The sequence below is a fragment of the Hypomesus transpacificus genome, unplaced genomic scaffold, assembly GCF_021917145.1.
Source record: "Hypomesus transpacificus isolate Combined female unplaced genomic scaffold, fHypTra1 scaffold_30, whole genome shotgun sequence".
In the NCBI taxonomy this organism is placed as follows: Eukaryota; Metazoa; Chordata; class Actinopteri; order Osmeriformes; family Osmeridae; genus Hypomesus; species Hypomesus transpacificus.
This window is the reverse complement of record NW_025813826.1, coordinates 2,790,088-2,808,127: the sequence shown is the minus strand read 5'-3', so window position 1 is coordinate 2,808,127 and position 18,040 is coordinate 2,790,088. Positions and strand designations below refer to the sequence as shown.

Below are 18,040 nucleotides of genomic sequence, written 5' to 3'. Positions count from 1 at the left end.
TCGGTGACTTTCAGTCCCTCTCAGTTCAAGAACCCCCCCCCCCTCACCTCCTCCTTTTAATTTAGGTCCACATCCAAGTCCCTGCCCAGTCAGAGGTGGTGTGGGTGCTACGTGTGTGAGGGGGTCGATCGACAGTCATCCCCCGCACCACGGGAGTGTTTCGCTGTCAAAGCGAAGGAATCCATCGCCTTGTGACGAGGGGACCTCGTCAATGGAAGCTGCACTAATTACCCAGGATATTCAGTGGCATCCATATGCTGTGGATTTCACTATTTTCCATCATCGCTTTTCCAGTCGATCGAACGGTGCCTTGCTATAACGCAGATGTAGCCGATAACCGTGGTGACCCTAAGCTATGAATGTCAGTCAATATGTCAATGAAATCTAATTATGTTGTGCGTCCATATAATTTCAGCTGAGCTCCATGAGTTATTGTTATTGGAGAAATACTGCAAGGAAATTCTTTGTAACAATTGTTCATTTGTATTTTCAGAGTCGGAAACATGCAAACAAAGTGCGTCTGTACTACATGCTACATCCCAGAGATGGGGGCTGTCCAGCTAAGAAGCTCAGAACAGACAATGTGAGTACACACACCCCACACACACGCCACACACACACCATACACACACACCACACACACACACACCACACACACCATACACACACACACCACACACAACCCACACACACAGTACGCACACACCAAACACAAACCGCACACATGCCACAGATACGCTGCACACCCACAGGCCTACCGCACACAGTCCCTCAACTGGGCATTACAGCAGTGAGAAAATCATTACTTGTTGAAAATTGCTAGGCTTCATACTTACACGCAGACAAACCCAAGCATGCACATGCACCTTCACACACACACACACACACACACAAATACACACACTCTTTGCTCAGCTGTTCACTCAACCACTCTACAGTCTTAATGGACTTTCCCAGTATTGATTCCTGCCCTCGTGTCTTGACCCTCTTCGCCTCCGTCAGAATGGTGAATAGATAAACAGCATCTCTGCTTGGCTGAACGGGGGAGTAACAATGGAACAGTCTGCGGCTGCGAGGGCTGCTTTCAATCTATTGAACCCCCCCCCACACACACACACACACACACATACTCACACACGTTAATCTGGACTACATGGAATTTTTGACAGCAGCGATTATGTCCTAGCTGTCAGCCCCAGGTGGAGACGTGTGTGGACAGTGAAGGGTGTGTTTCTGAGCTTTCACCTTACAAGGGGAGATGGATCATGGTGGTTGTACAAAGCACAGACCGCCCTTGTTTTGATGGAAACATCACCATGTTTCCATCAAACCAACACTACAGCTCAAGAAAGCTTTCACTTATGGATGAGAATAGAGTAGATTGTGCTGTACATTTCCAAGCCATGTACATACATTGTGCATGGCATTGTCCCCCCGTGTTTCGTGGTGAAATCTTTTCGACGGACTTCGCTGCGGACGGCTACTGTATCGCTCCATGGGCGTCTGGGGATGGGAGATGAGATTTTTGAGATTTGATTTGATTTGATGACTGTGTTTGGTGAGTGTAGAGTGTGTGTGGAGTGTGTAGTGTGTGCTGTGGGTAGAGTGTATGTGCAGAGTGTTACTCTGCAGAGCGCTGCTGAGACTGGAGGTCTCAGCTGTGATTACTGTGAGTCTGATCTGCCATCAGCTTGGGAATGTCTGCCTCTGGACCAGATAAAAACTCATCAGGGGACGGAGCACTCTGGATCTCTCTCTCTCTCTCTCTCTCTCTCTCTCTCTCTCTCTCTCTCTCTCTCTCTCTCTCTCTCTCTCTCTCTCTCTGTCTCTCTGTCTCTCTGTCTCTCTTTCTCTCTTTCTCTCTGTCTCTCTTTCTGGATCTCTTTGTCTCTCCCTCTGACATGTTGTTCTCGACCAAGTCGCATAGATGACCACATACCATATTCACATAAACACATGGAAAAATTTGTTTTTATCCAATATTAATCCACAATAGGAAGATGTATATGTTTCCTTATCTGTTTACTACTATGCCAGCATTTCAAACTGCTACAGTAAATAAACCCTTTCCAAAACAGGAAGAAAAGGGATATGCTGGAGGTAGAGACAAGTCTTTTTTTCCCTTCATCTCTTCAGTTCTATGTTACCTTTTCATCTGCTTTCAAGATCAAAGCTCTCTGCTAGCTTGTGTGTGTGGGAGTGTGTGCGTGTGCATGTGTGTGCATGTGTGTGTGCGCGCGTGTGTGTGTATACCAGTCAGCTGGAATCGGTGTCATCCTCATGCATCCCAGTTACCAGAGGAAAGTTATATCATTGGTCACTTGATAAGAGAAGCTAGTGTTTGGTGGTTTCAGACTCTGTGTCTGGACAGAATCAGGCAGCATGGCTGAGCAACACAGCCAAGCGTAAAACTGTGCTGGTGTAGCCCTCACTGCACATCCATGGGAGAAGAGGCTGATGCCTTCTGTCAACCACTTTAACACTGGCCATTTGGCCGGGCGGGGTGTCTGAACAACAGCGTTTTTTCCCCAGAGAATTGTCTCCATTACAAAGATCTTCTTCGAGGAACATTGTTGGATCCAATGGTGGAGTGTGTAGGTAGATGACGCAGCAACATTTGAGGTGGTCCAAATAGTTGTATCTGGATGTTATCCAGTTAAATCAGAGTTTTAAAGACGGAGCAGGTCATTTCAGGGGAAGACAGGTTCATAGGGTGGGGGTGATGTGAGCCTAGCAACATCACTACATACAGAGGAGGGGAGATGTGCACATCCACCAAATCCGTTGTCACTAAGCAACTGAGAATCAAACGTAAGACGCAAGGCGAGATAATGAAAGTTGGGATGAAGAAGCTTTGCTGTAGCTCTCCCTCTCTCTGGATCTGTTTCTCTCTGTCGTGGTGTCTCTCTCCCTCTCTTTCTCCGTTTCTCTCTTTGTCTCTCCCCCCTCCCTTTTCTCTCTCACTTCTTCTTTCCTTCCCCACCTCTTAGACAAGGTTTCAGATTCGTCTGATATCGACACTCCTTCCGTCAGAAGTATCCGAGCCAGATAATTAAATGTTCTTTCATTCCCTTTGAGATCTGAAGGATGAAATGCAACAGCTCTGACATATACTAAGTAGGAATATATGAATATTTCATTTTACACAGTACCTGTGAATAAAGTGTGAGCCGTCGCTTCGAGATTCAATTACAAAGAGCAATTCATTCAGAATGAATCTATTGTGTTGGTTCTGTTGGATCTGTTCCTCGTTCTCCTTTGTCTTCTTTTAAAAGGGACAGTCTTTCGTTGAGAGCTGTGATGCTTAGTCTTTCCCGTGGGAGGGTTCAGGTTTTGAATCCATAATACAGGCGTTTCAACTGCTCAACCCACAACTCAAATCTGCTCTAAAGCTGGAGAAAGAATTATTCACCATGTCCAAGCAGTGAAGCAGTGTATTGGGAAGAAATAACAGATAAACAAGTTGCCCTCAAAATGTGTCCCGCTCAACCCTCCTCTCCTTTTAGTCCCAGCCATTAGTATTCAGTGTGCGAAACTCATTTCTGGCACTGTTTCTAATGAGTTGCTATGGAAAAAAGGCAGCACCCAATAAGCATAGAGCTCATATGTCCGTCTGTTTTGCACTAATTCAGCAAGTGCCATTGGTTACTAATAACTACATGGACCTCTGAAGGACAGTTAAACTCTCCCCCTGCCCTGGGCCCTGTAAACCTCAGTATAAACCGGTAAAAAAGGATACAATTAGCAACCAGGGGGACCTTTAGGACAGACTGGAAAGCTCAGAGCCTTACTCCTTTTTAATTAGCGGGATTCAAATCAACCGTTGGCGCTCTCTAGTCTAGGAGAGAGAGAGGGGAGGAGAAAAAGGAGAGCGGAGAGCGACAGAGACGAAAGCAAGGGGTGGGATAGAGACTGTGTGTGTGTGTGAGACGGAGACAAAGACAGAGTGAAAAAACTGAGAGAGAGAGAGAGCTAAGTGCCACAAACGGATTTTTAAACCCTGACCTTCCTTGCACTCCCCAAAAGGACACATCCCTCCGGATCAGAGCGGTAAGGGACAGTGATAAACAGATGTGAAGCGACGAGGACTGTGGCGGCATGCATGGCTCTGAGGTGGTGACGTCTAAAAATAGTCAGGCCGGGCCCCCCCTGGGGGCCTGACGAGCCTGGTACCCAGCACGGCCCTGTCTGGACCTGGCTGAACTGATCTCAGCTGACAACTCCACGCAGCTAACCGCAGTCGCCGCGGTAACCTTTGAGGGGGGTGGAAGGGGGGATGTAGAGTCCTAACCAAAAGCCTGGGCCATGTACTCTGGCTGTCAAACAACACGAACAACACATCTGCTTCGAAATATACACATACACTTGAAACGAGCTGTGCAGGGCCGCATCAAGGGAAGAAAAAAAATGGGCACATCTCTATGTCCGCTGTTTACGAGTCGTCAGAGAAGCGAGAGTTGTGTCAGTATTCCGAGCAGCCTGTTAACTGGATGAAAGCCTGGCTGGAACACTCGTGGAAAGGAGCAGCAGTGAGTCTGTCTGTAGTCTGGGCAGGGAGCTCTGGAGCATGCTGAGCCCCCCCCCTCCCCTCCCTTCCCCGCACTCTCCCCTGCCCTGCCCTCTCCCCTAGGATTCCTTGTGCATGAGGAGACAGCAGTCATCCCGTGTCTCCTCCCATCCAAAGGGATCGGGTCAGGAGCACGGCGGGGTGGCGCCCGCGTCCTCCTCTTCTCCTCTCCTTCACTCCTCCCCTCTTCTCCTCTCCTTCACTCCTCCCCTCTTCTCCTCTCCTTCACTCCTCCCCTCCTTTCGACGTCCTCTCCTCCTCCACGCCTCCGCTCCCCCCCCCGCCGCCTTCTCTCCTCCTTTACACACGCACCCTCCTCCTTCCTCTCATCTTGCCCCCTTCCCCTTATCCTCCTGATCCTCCCCCCCTCCCACCTGTATAAGGATAGTAGATGTCTGCAGCTCCTTTTTGCTTGGAGCTGGCTCACGTCGTTGGAGCCGTCGCCGAAAGTGCCCATCCCCTGTGAGGTATCAAGGGGTCAGATGGCTGAGCGGTTAGAGAGACGGGCTATTAATCAGATGGTCGTTGGTTCGATTCCCGGCCGTGCCAATCGACGTTGTGTCCTCGAGCAAGGCAAGTCACCCTACTTGCCTCGGGGAGAATGTCCCTGTACTTACTGTAAGTCTCTCTGGATAAGCGCATCTGCTAAATGACTAAAATGTAAATGTAAATGTATCACCTGGATGACCATCAAGCGGTCATCCAGGTGAGGATCCTCACAAAGAAAAAAGTTCACAAGCGCCTCGTTCCGCGCTCGCCTGCTCGCCGCCGTGCTGAGCGGCCTGGCGGACGGCCGCGGTTGGCAGGGCCACGCGAGGGGTCACGACCTCTGCCTAGGGTTGACGCCTACCCAGGATGGCATCTGCTGGTCTGTGCTGGCATGTCCAGGGGCACGGCTGCATGTGTGCATAATAAGTTCCTGTGCTCACCCAGTATCTCCACATCGCTCACCCTGGGGGTAAACAGCAACGTTGTATGCGAGTGTGTGCTCATGCGCAAACGTGGTGCGTGGCTTGAAGAAGCCGGCATTTCATTTAGTTCCCTCATTTGGTTTGCCTAAAATTCCAAGCCGTGAGAAGAGACAGACAGGAGTCCTGTGATTGCTGATGGCACAGGTGTGCAGTGCTGCCTTGACTAAACCAGAAGTGACTGCAGTCTCACGCTTGGTCGGGTAAACGCTTCCTTCAGCAACGCCCAGCAGATTGCACATCTCTCAATCTGTAGCAGGCCGGGGAGAGGGAAGCACATATGCACAGGCTTCTTCTGGAGATCAGAGGCACACCACTCACCCAAACAGCCTCGAAATGTTTCCCTTTTCACCTCAGCCTGTAAAAGCATCCCTCTCCACCTGAGTCCACCGGAGCCTCTAACAGCCTGTACACCTTAATAGATTTCAACAAAGACAAATGCACAAGGGTGACAATTAAAAGAATGTGTTCTTTTTACACAGTCTGATACATATCCTGGTTATAAATCCCCTCACCTTAATGAGATGGTAGATGGTTTGTGTAAGCCATTCTAGAAGGAACAAGATTGCTTAGGCCTGCTGACTAGGTCTGTAGGTGAGGTCAGGAGAGTGAGGCCCAGTTCAGACGAGGTCAGGAGAGTGAGGCCCAGTTCAGACGAGGTCAGGAGAGTGAGGCCCAGTGCAGGTGAGGTCAGGAGAGTGAGGCCCAGTTCAGACGAGGTCAGGAGAGTGAGGCCCAGTTCAGACGAGGTCAGGAGAGTGAGGCCCAGTGCAGGTGAGGTCAGGAGAGTGAGGCCCAGTGCAGGTGAGGTCAGGAGAGTGAGGCCCAGTTCAGACGAGGTCAGGAGAGTGAGGCCCAGTTCAGACGAGGTCAGGAGAGTGAGGCCCAGTTCAGACGAGGTCAGGAGAGTGAGGCCCAGTGCAGGTGAGGTCAGGAGAGTGAGGCCCAGTTCAGACGAGGTCAGGAGAGTGAGGCCCAGTTCAGACGAGGTCAGGAGAGTGAGGCCCAGTGCAGGTGAGGTCAGGAGAGTGAGGCCCAGTGCAGGTGAGGTCAGGAGAGTGAGGCCCAGTTCAGACAAGGTCAGGAGAGTGAGGCCCAGTTCAGACGAGGTCAGGAGAGTGAGGCCCAGTTCAGACGAGGTCAGGAGAGTGAGGCCCAGTGCAGGTGAGGTCAGGAGAGTGAGGCCCAGTTCAGACGAGGTCAGGAGAGTGAGGCCCAGTTCAGACGAGGTCAGGAGAGTGAGGCCCAGTGCAGGTGAGGTCAGGAGAGTGAGGCAGAGTCCTGTGGAGCTCTGGTGGACGTTGTGGCGGAGTGTACTCAAAACCCTCACTGTGATGGTGCCCTGTGTGTGTAAACAACTTGTTCAGCTGTCAGTCACAGTAAACAGTGACCAGTGATATCCATCTCCTGGTTCTCTGATATCCTGGCTACCAGAGCATCTGGAGAGGTCATATCTCAGCTGAGATGGTGGTGTGGTGGGCTGGATTCCCCTGACACAGTAGAGTTTGGCAGCTTGCCTTCCTAAGAAGCGAATGTCACGCCATAACAAACAGTGAAGAAGAATGAGCCTCCCTTTGAATCTCAAGTTCCCAGGTGCGCAAAGCAAACAGCTTCATAGTCAAAGCTCTTGACAGACTTTAAGGACCTATTGCCAGGACTATTACTCACTGACCAGCTGTTAGAATGATGCTTAAAGACAGTACTTGGTAGTAGCAGAGCGTGGAGGAGAAATCATCCAACTGTACTGCAGTGCATGAATACAGCATCTTGGAAGCAGAGCTGTGGAATTCGATTGCTAGACTTGTTAGTATCAGGGACTTTCACCTCCACAACCATATAATTTGTCTTGGCTCAAGAAAAAAAAGTTCAGTTACTAAGATTTTTCCAAAAGATTCATTTTATCCGTGGTGTTTTTGTATGTAAAATTGGTGGGGCACCAACCTCTTCGAAAGATGGGCTGCATACCAGTGAAGCTACAATACTCTCTTGCTACTGATATGCTTTTTTTAACATGTCAGCAAACAGTATGGTCCCACAAAACAGTTTTGACAACAGAGCGGCTTGCTTCCACCAGGTGTTCGCACACGCACACGTGTCCATGCTTATCTATTAAGGTTGTTATTATAATGTTATGACAACTTTATTATGGCTTATTTTTTATGCTGGCCTAACCTTTTTCTTCTAAAACCAAGTTTTAACCAAGTTAAACCTGCGGTTACTTTTACCAGCAGTTTAAGTGATGACAATATCCCAAGGCTTGTGGGCACCAAGACACTTTAATTACAGTTTATCCATAAAACTAATGCTTTGAAACCTGTGCTTAAGTATGTAATCCCTTTCATTCATTTTATCAAGTAAACTAGCATGAGCGAAGCTGAGACAATCTCGCTCTTCTTGCTGACCCAATCAACTCTGAAATAGGAAATGACGCTGTAGTGAGGCAACAAGCTGTCAGCCCCACTTGGCACCAAACTTGTGTGATCAACATTGAATACACCGATAGTCTGAGCGTGCATATTCATATTTTACCACGTACAATGTAGACATTGCATTGTGAGAAAGGGGCTAGTCCCACATTCCGTACGCAGTCTGAAACAGCAAGGCAGGGAGGGACCAATGAACATGAAATCAAATCCAAACCAAATTATATGCAATTAAGGAAGATGCTATAAATTATAACAGATAAAAAATGTCCCACCTGCCCCTAATCACCACCTAATTGCCTCTGCATTTTAGCAAATGTGAATGAGTCTGGAATATCTCAGTTAGTTAGTATTCAATTTCCAAGGGGAATTATCAATGGACGCACACTAAAATCCCTCTGGACACAACTGGATAGAATTTAATAGATACAATCATTCAGAACAACAAAATGTCCTTCGTTGTTTACAAAGACGCCTCAAAGGCACTTCTCTCATTAAACCCTCCCCATGTCAGATAAAAGGTTATTGATTGGCCCGACCAGATTCTGGTCGGAGGGAAATCTATTTGAACGGAAGGGTAACCAGACCCAACTGTCAGAGCAAAATAAAATATGAGTTGGAAGTTTCTTCTGGCTCCTATTCTACTTTTCTGCGTGGCTTGAATTTTATATCTTGTCTGGAGATGGGGTACATCAGTAATCAGACGGTGATTTATGATTTCACAAGCGCTCAATGGCCTGCAGTGGCAGCTATACGCTGGGAGGAATTGGAGGTAGTAGATGTCTATCTTAGGCTAATGAACCATTTGCAAACGCTAAAAAGCCAAGGAAACGCTAAAATGGCTGTGCAGACCAATTTCCCAGCATGCCACTGAGTGAGAAGGACTACATTGTGGCTGCACCTTGTTCATTATGGAGACAGGAAGTGTATCAGCTGCCCCCCACCTCATAGAGGAACAGCGCCTCACCTTTCCCCGGTGATTTGAATAATCAGGAATGGTTGATGCTATTCTCGCCTCACTCTGCCTGTGTTAGAGCAAATGCCTCAAAGCATTGAATCTGGGATTGGTATTAAACAGTGAAAGTCACTGGTGCTCTTTGTAGATACGCGCCTTATATTCCTAAAAAACAGGAAGTATGGTCTCATAATCCGGTATGGACTGAGCTGTTTATTGACTCTCTGCTGATGTCATTCAATCCATAGTTCTCTATCCAGATTCTGAAATACTGTGAATGTCACATTCGGAGTTTGATGGCTGAGCAGTTAGGGAATCGGACTTGTAATCTGAAGGTTGTCAGATTGATTACCGGCCGTGCCAAATGACGTTGTCTCCTTGGGCAAGGAACTTCGCCCGACTTCCCTCGGGGGAAAGTCCCTGTACTTACTGTAAGTCGCTCTGGATAAGTGCGTCTGCTAACTGATTAAATGTAAATGAATCCCACATGGTGTGGTTTCAGACGAGGCTCTCTCCTAACCCTAACCCTTCCTCACACTAAGAGTTGTGTCTGTATTTCAGTTTATTCATTAGACTTAATCACGCTTCCACACTTACGAACAAGAGATTAGTTGAGATTGGTCCGCTATAGCTGAATTGCCTTCGTTCTCTCTCCCTCCATCTCCATCTCCATCCATGCATTCAAGAGCGTTAGTCTGATTAGCTCTCCCAAACAGTTATAACTCATTTTCATCATGCTGCCATTTTGAGCTAATTAAACTTGCTATGGGATCAGCAGGGTGTCTCTCTAGCTAAGATCTCACAGCACTGGCATAGCCAATCACAATCCCTGAAATCAGTCCCTTCTCTGCTGGCTGAAGAGTCATTGTGCTGTTAGTAATTACCCACTTTGTATGTTCCAGATCTGGATGAAGATGAGACAAAAGTGTTTAGGCCCCTAATTCATTTGTAAAATGAGTTGAAATAGCAATGACGTTTCATACAATTTAAATACTGTGAAAAGTACATCTAAGGATCAGTGTAAACAATTCCACATATGGCATTTTTTCTACATGAGCACCTTTTTCTACCTCTTTCTACCTGAGCAAACTCAGTTATCAATGCTTCCCAGTAATTGTCCTTGAAGTCTTGCACTGGCATTTTGTCAAATGGAGCCACAGTACCTCTCTCTCTCTCTCTGTTATTGGTGCTGGCATTTGTCTGAGGTGAAGGTTAAAACATACGCCTGTCAGACAGCCATAGTCTACCTTATCCCACTCTATATTAAGATCAACTGTTCCTTTTGGCGGGTGGTATAACCTTGTGCCTGGATGTCCCATTTCCTCTTCCCTCTTTGTCTGTAGTGAAAATAAGCCAAAGCAGGAGTGTGTTCCCTGGCCTGTCCCCTCAAGAGCTTCACATGTGACAGGCAGAGGCAGATACGAGGCAGCCAGACCATACCCAGCCCAGTCCAACCCAACCATACCATACCCAACACAGCCCAACACAGCATACCCATACATTTACATTTATTCATTTATTTATTCATACCCAGGCCAACCCAACCAAGCCCAACCCAACCAAGCCCCAGCCCAAAGCAGCCTAGCTCAGCCCAGTCCAACACAGCCCAACCCTACTCAGTACAACCCAGAACCAACCCTACCAAACTGGAGTTCCACACCTTGGTCCACTGATAACAGTGAGAAAACACTATCCTGGGACTCTGGACCAGGCCAGAGGCTCCGGAACACAAACGAGGCACAGGTGCTGGTCTGGTAGTGTGTGTGGTGGTAGGGATCTGGTCTGGTGAGACATATCGTCTATCTTTTTCAGACGCCACAAGCACTCGTTGGGCAAGTTGGATCTGCTGCTCGGTGAAATCCCAGATGAGAATGTGCAGCTGGGCGTTGACAGCAAAGAGAATTTACTGCTTGCAAATCAAAAAGATTATTTTATTATGCCTCACATGAATGGGAATAAGGAGAGCTGCAATGTATCTCGCACGCAGCAACACACTGCAGCAAAGCAGTAGACTACATGCCATGCACAAGTCCAATCATTTCTCCACTTTGCTTTTTGAGAGATTACAGAGGCGTCAAATGATACGTTGCACTGAAATATAGTAAAGATGATATCTCTTCTGTTCTGCTGAGTCATGGCCCTTTTTGGGGGAAACGTAAATAATTCTTTACGGATGGCAGCACATTTCGCTGGCATAGGGCTTTGTATATACGGACCGATTCATATGACAGTTTCCTTTTGTTCTTTTAAAGGGCCACACAATGTTTCACATATCGGGTACCACTCCGTCAACCTGCTTAGTCGGAGTTAGTTACATTTCAAACAATTACAATTGTCATTAACTGTAAAATAATGCTTTTTGCGCCATATGTTTAATTTAGTCTCATTTGGAATGCTTTCATCCATAAAGTAACATCCTAAAATCACCGCTGGTGTGCGTTCACCTTGACAACAGTTGGGGGGAAAGTGGAAAAAGAGAAAAAGAAAAGGAGTGACAGAGACAGAGAGCGAGAATCACTGAAGGACAGGACCAACCGTGGGAGGAGGCGTGGTGTGTGTGTCTGTGCGTGCGTGTGTGCATGTGTGATGCTGTGTGTCACCGAGTGACTCACAGTGCAGTAGTGCGCAGGCATACCCTTGTTCTTGCTTTCTGCACACACACACACACACACACACACGAACACACGCAGGGAGAGAGGGAGCTGTCCATTGTCCTTCTATAGTCACGCAGTAAATAAGACCTGGCCCGTGTGTGCATTGTGACCCATTAAGGATGCTTCAATCCATCCGTCGAGCCCTGGCTCCTGGCGGCAGCTACTTGTCACTCACGCCTGTGTTTGGACTTCTGTTTGTTTTGCTTGGTGTCATGTAATGTGTGGCTGTGCCTTACAGCGGAGTCTTTTGTCACAGTGTGCACGTCAGTCCACTTCCCCCCTACCATGTTCTTTAACCGGAGGACAACAGAGACTGCACAAACACAAACAGGCACACACAATCCCGACGCGCCGCAGTCATGGGCAATGAAACTGTGAAATGTGTACTGTCTAGTCCTGACAGACCGAGTCATTTCTTCGTGGCTCTGCAGTATCGCGCCATGTTTCAAAACCGTTCCTCGAGGAGAGAATATTGTAAGCAGCATGGAAAGTTTGAGCCGGAACAATCTTTGTTCCCTGCCTGCCTGTCAGCCCCATCCTTGACCCCCACCCGGACCCCCTAGGTTAGCCTTCTCTTCCCAACAGAAATGGCGACATCCATCTCTCTCTGACCTCTCTCCACTTGGTCCCTGATTGCTCTCTCAGGGTAATGTGCTTCTCTGCCCAGATGGAGCCACAGGGAGAGGGCCTGCCATTGCTCAGCTCCCCTCCCGTTCTCTTCTCTCCGCTGAATAGTCTCCATTTGCATCCCACCAAGAAACTAATGACTGAGCCGGCCAGGAGTGTCAAATTGCTCCTCTCGTCTGTCGCTGTTGGGAGTTTACTGACGTGTTCACTGTACATCTGCCTGTCTTGAGTTCCCGTGCTGCTCTCTCTCCCTCTGTCTCTCTCTGTGTCTCGCTCTTTTGCTGTATCTCTGTCTCTATCTCTGTATCTGTCTTCTTGGTTCGGTCTGCGTTTCTGTATCTGTCTCTGTATCTCTCCCTGTCTCCGTTTCTCTCTCAGCATCTCAAGCTATTCCTGTCTCTCTCCGTATCTCTCTCTGTCTCTCTGCCTCTCTCTCTGTATCTTTCTCTCTGTCTAAGTCTCTCTCTGTCTCTATTTCACACATACACACTCACAACATAATTTGCAGGAGCAATGAATTGTATCATGCTCTCAGGTCATTCACACTGATGTTTAGGGGTCACATAGGAGGTAACTGCCTCAAGGCTTTTCCCTAGAAAGATGAAAACCCTAAGCGCTTGAACCCTGCTGAGGTTCTGGTCGGCTCATCAGCGTCTGACTCGACGCATCACTTTCGGCTTGCAAGCTCTTCGGGCAGAGCCATGTCATGATGCTGTCATTCAAAGTTGTGTTAACTCAACCTGTAGCCTTGTGTGTCTGTGTTTCAGGGCAGCGAGGAGGGGGACGTGGACAAGAACAAGTGCTGTACGCTGTGTAACATGTCGTTCACCTCCGCGGTGGTGGCACAGTCACATTACCAGGGTAAAATCCACGCCAAGAGACTGAAGCTGCTTCTGGGGGAGCAGCCTGCCATCACAGCCAAAGGTAGGCGCCTCTCACAGTGCATGTCGACGTCTCCCTCCTCTCTTCCTCTCTCCCTCTCTTTCCCCTTCTTTCTTTGCCTGTCCGCCTTCCTCTCTTTTTCTCTTTCTCTGTCTTTCTTTCTCTCTGTCTCTCTCTTTGTCCCTCTGCCTCTTTTTCTCAGCCTCTCCCTCTTCCTCTGTCCTTTTCTGCCTCCCTCCCTTGTCCTCTCTCCTTCGCTCCTCTCTGTACTTTCCCTCTCTATCATTCTCTCCCCTCTATCTCTTTCTCTTTCACTCCTTCTCTTTTTCCCACTTTACCTCTCTCTTTTTCTCTCTCTCTCTTTTCTCTCTTTTTTTCTCTCTCTCTTTTTCTCTCTCTCTTTTTCTCTCTCTCTTTTTCTCTCTCTCTTTTTCTCTCTCTCTTTTTCTCTCTCTCTCTCTCTCTCTCTCTCTCTCTCTCCCTGCCTCCCTTCTCTCTCTCCATCTCAGTGCCAATCATTGAGTTAGTCTTTTCAGTAAAAAAATTGTCTTTAGACATGCAGTTAACAAATTGTCTGAATTCACACTAAACTCATGCTTCTGTATTCACGCTGTGTGTGTGTGGGTGTGTGTGTGTGGGAGTCGCTCTGTAATGAGAGCAGATAACACTGGTTAGAGCAACAGGTTCCTGGAGGGATAGCAGCTAACTATTGTAGCATATTAGCAGTGGTGAGCTTCCTCTGTTTTGTTTATATTTAATTACCGTCTGCTCCTCACCTCGAGGTGAAGGAAGTTTGGCAGCTTCTGTAAACCTCTACAGCTGCTCACTGTTTACAAATTGGCAGTTGAGAGAGTAATGAAAGCTGGTCACGTTGGAAATGAAGGGAAACTGAAAAAGTATGACAATGTCCACTCGCTTTGCAGGAAGAGGAACAGAAGGATAGAGAAATACGGATAGAGGTCATTTTGTTTTTATTGTTTGGGATTTCATGTCGTTTTAAGTTTATTGTTTAATCTTGTTGAAGTTTCCAGTTAATATTTTATTTCACAAGGCGTCAGGGACTGTTCCCTTTTATACTAATGCTGATGTGTGTAGATGCACAATTACTGGGAAAAATGATAACCATAGTTTACACGGTTGTCTGTTCTGGTCCAACCCAAACAAAGAAGACTACATTACCCTGAGAGGCCTTCTTCTGTCTCTGTGGATGCCCATTTATAAACAGATTCTGTGGTCTAAATGTTGCCTTATGGGTACTGTAGTTCTAAATCAAAGCTCTAAAGCTAAACACTGTCTGCGTACAGGGATGTGCTGCCTGGGGGGCGTTGTTCTGAGTGGGCCATGTTTCAGAACACTCTCCTCCTCCACCCCTGAGTTCTCACAGCACAGGGACATGGCGAGGGGAGGGAGGGCAGTGTGTTAAGCCTGCTGTGTCACCCTTTCATTGCACATCAGTGTCCACCCTCACTTCCTTGCCCTCGGCTCTAATTGACCCACAAAGAAAGGAGAGTGCAGAAGTCACTCCACGTTGTGGGCTGCCATGAGCCAGCCTCACCGGGGGACAGGAAGAGGAAATGGTAGAAGCATCCGACTAAGGAGTGATGGTTTGGAATAACAAAACAATGGTCTCTGTTTCAAGTGTGCGTATGCGTGTGTACTAGATGTGGATGTCTTGGTCTGCACTATCCGATGGGACAAGTGTTGTTGTTTTTTGCAACGTATTGCACACTAACGCTGGAGAAAGCATCCTTTCTCACTCTCCAAACACTTGCAATCCTCCATACACTGTATTGTGGTGGTGTTTGCATGTGGATGTATCCTTGACGACAGCGACTGTAAAGTATTTAATTATATGACATGACGTCTGGTTAGCTCCTGCAGGGAATGGCTGGGGGAGCAGATGGAGAGGGAGAGGAAAGGAGAGATGAATAGGTGCAGAGATAGGGGAGGTGGAGGGGGCAGTAAGAGAGAGGAGGAGGGGTGGAGAATGGAGGTGGATGAGCAGATGGAGAGGGAGGTGGAGGTGAGGGGAGGGGGGCTGCAGAATGAGCCATGGCCCTGCAGTTCTCCTCAGATGTTAAGGAGCCTGACCTTTCTCCCTCCCCCTCCCCTCGTTGCCTGGGTAGCTCTAGGGGATTACCCCAGGCAGACAGGAACACAGCACCACAATCCAACGAAGACATTCGTCTGTAGATATCTAGTCAACAGCACTGCATGCAATCTGTGACAATTGCTTGATTTCCCTTAACGGGATGTTGTGGTTTGAGTCATGTCAAATAACATCACGTCTGGCTTGCTGTTCAGTGTTACTGAATGTTGGTACTATAAACCTCAGGGGAAACCAGATACCTCGAGGGAACTTTCTACACTGAACTTTCTACCACCTGTAAGCCACAGTAACCAGTTTAGCGTTTGCATTTCATAAAGTGCTCTATCCTGAATAGGGAGTCTGGCTATTAATCAGAAGGTTGCCGGTTCGATTCCTGGCCGTAATAAATATTGGTGTGTCCTTGGGCAAGGCACTTCACCCTACTTGCCTTGGGGAGAATGTCCCTGTACTTACTGTTAGTCGCTCTGGATAAGAGCGTCTGCTAAATGACAAAATGTAAATGTAAAAAAAAAAAAAAAAACTGAAAATGTCTTCTGAAGATTATATAGATCTAACTTAATCTGCTGATTGAGTTAGAGGAGAGCCCCCTGCTTTGTTGTTTCTTTACTTTTTTTCATCAATGTCAAAGACAGATACAGTCATTAAATGTGCCATCTGTGGCCAGTGGTTCAGAACAGTGGCCGCGGTGTGCCTCACTGAGGGAGGAATGGACTTAGCCATCAATCGCTCTGACACAGGCCAGGCTGCCTAACCCTCTTTCCAACCTGACAGCCACGACACGGAAGTACTAACAGATCATTTCGTTGCTCTACCCACATTTAGTACAGCACACCCTCCGAATGCAGAATAGGCATAGGAATAGCCAAGGAAACAGTTCAAATGATGGGTAACTTCCATTGGCCATTTGTTTGAATGTGAGCCATTGTACTTAAACAGTGACAGTGACTAGCATCCTGTTCTTGACAGTAAACTTCCCCAGAGCACTCACAGTACAGAACATTCTTCCTGTCACACAGCAAACTGACGAGCAGCGTTAAAAGTAAAAACTAATCTTTTTATCTCTCCAAACTGATGATGTAGGTCTTGGCTGGGACCTTCGTTTGCTTGAGAGCAGTTGCACGCCGGGGCTAGAAGTAAAACATGTCAGGAAGATAAATCCAGGCATCAGAAGAGCCCAGTATTCGATTTCTACTTGAGGAATGTTAGCGGGTTGGCACAGTGCGTCCCTTTTAACAAACCGTCTCCCAGTACAACGTTTCTCTAGCCAATAGGACAGCTGGGTACCAAGTCTCAACCAGACACTACGCTAAGACACAACACTCAACCCAAACACAACACTCACATCAGACACAACGCCTACCCCAGACACAACACTCACCCCAGACACAACACTCACCCCAGACACAACACTCACCCCAAACACAACACTCACATCAGACACAACGCCTACCCCAGACACAACACTCACCCCCCAGACACAACACTCACCCCAGACACAACACTCACCCCAGACACAACACTCACATCAGACACAACGCCTACCCCAGACACAACACTCACCCCCCAGACACAACACTCACCCCAGACACACCACTCACCCCAGACACAACACTCACCCCCCAGACACAACACTCACCCCAGACACAACACTCACCCCCCAGACACAACACTCACCCCAGACACAACACTCAACCCTCAGACCCAATACTCACATTCAACCCAAACACCATTAATGCCAGAACAGCATGCTTTCATTCAGAGGATGATTGATCCATGGTTCTGGCTCAAATACTTTTAAAGTGTATCCTTTCCTGTTAGTGGAGCCACTAACGGGCTCTTATTTAACATTATACTGTACATTAAGTAAAATGTACAGTAATCTGTATGACTTTGTACACAACATCTTAGAGGAGAGGAGGCTAGGAAGGAAGGAAGGAAGGAAGGAAGGAAGGAAGGAAGGAAGGAAGGAAGGAAGGAAGGAAAGAAAGAAAGAAAGAAAGAAAGAAAGAAAGAAAGAAAGAAAGAAAGAAGGAAGCAATGTATTTTAAGGTTCATACTTCTTTTCTCTCTCCTTGTCATCACATGTTTAGGATTCTTATCGTAGAGCATACACACACTGCATATGTGAGCATGTGTAAACGATTTTGCCCTTTCAGTTTAGGCCTCCAGGACATGGCAACAAGAACATGTGGATTCAGTGACCCACATACGGCATGCGTGTTCACATATTTTTTGAATCGTTAACACAGTGAGCATTTCAGTTTCTCGTGCTTCTGTACTGTGCCTTTCGACTCGGTTAGGAGTGAATGAGTCGTTCATTTCCTATTAGTATTCTTATACAAACACTGGCGCTTATAGAGTATGTCCTATTCTCCAAATGGCTCAGCGGGTATTGAAAGCATAGTTTCCATCTTGTATGGGGAAATTCCTGGCCTGTCTCCAAGAGTCAGCAGGCTATGAGCACAAAAGCTGCAGGTCTGAATGTCTTTTCCAACCCATTGTGATGCTTCAATACAATTTTTCTACCATTTGAATAAGTGCTGTATTAATTCTAGATTGCATTCTGTAGTTGAGGAACATAAATGCCATCCCCATCACAAGTACAATACTTCACTCTTAAATAACCACTATCTGTGTCATATCCATCGATGAAATACTGGCCAAATGGCCAAAGACTTTGATCTAGAATAAGCGCTGGGTGTCTACAGAGCTACAGTAAAACCCAGCAGGAAGAGCCTGTTTTGATTATTTGATGAACCGCACAGCTTGCTGTGGTCGTGGCCTCAGAGGCACGGTGAAAACGTGTTCTGAGAAAATATTTAGTTTCGTCAGTTGTACAGTGGGGGGGCAAAAG

At 47.4% G+C, this 18,040-nt stretch overlaps 1 protein-coding gene across 2 annotated transcripts in view; it reads left to right on the top strand.

Moving 5' to 3' along the window:
- Window positions 1-18,040, top strand: part of zmat4a (zinc finger, matrin-type 4a) — a 65,223-nt gene that overhangs the window by 20,254 nt on the left and 26,929 nt on the right. For both annotated transcript variants that reach the window (XM_047015466.1, XM_047015467.1), the window contains exons 3-4: window positions 494-583; window positions 12,962-13,118. In XM_047015466.1, the coding sequence (XP_046871422.1) occupies window positions 494-583; window positions 12,962-13,118 (247 nt within the window). The remainder of the gene's footprint in view (window positions 1-493; window positions 584-12,961; window positions 13,119-18,040) is intronic.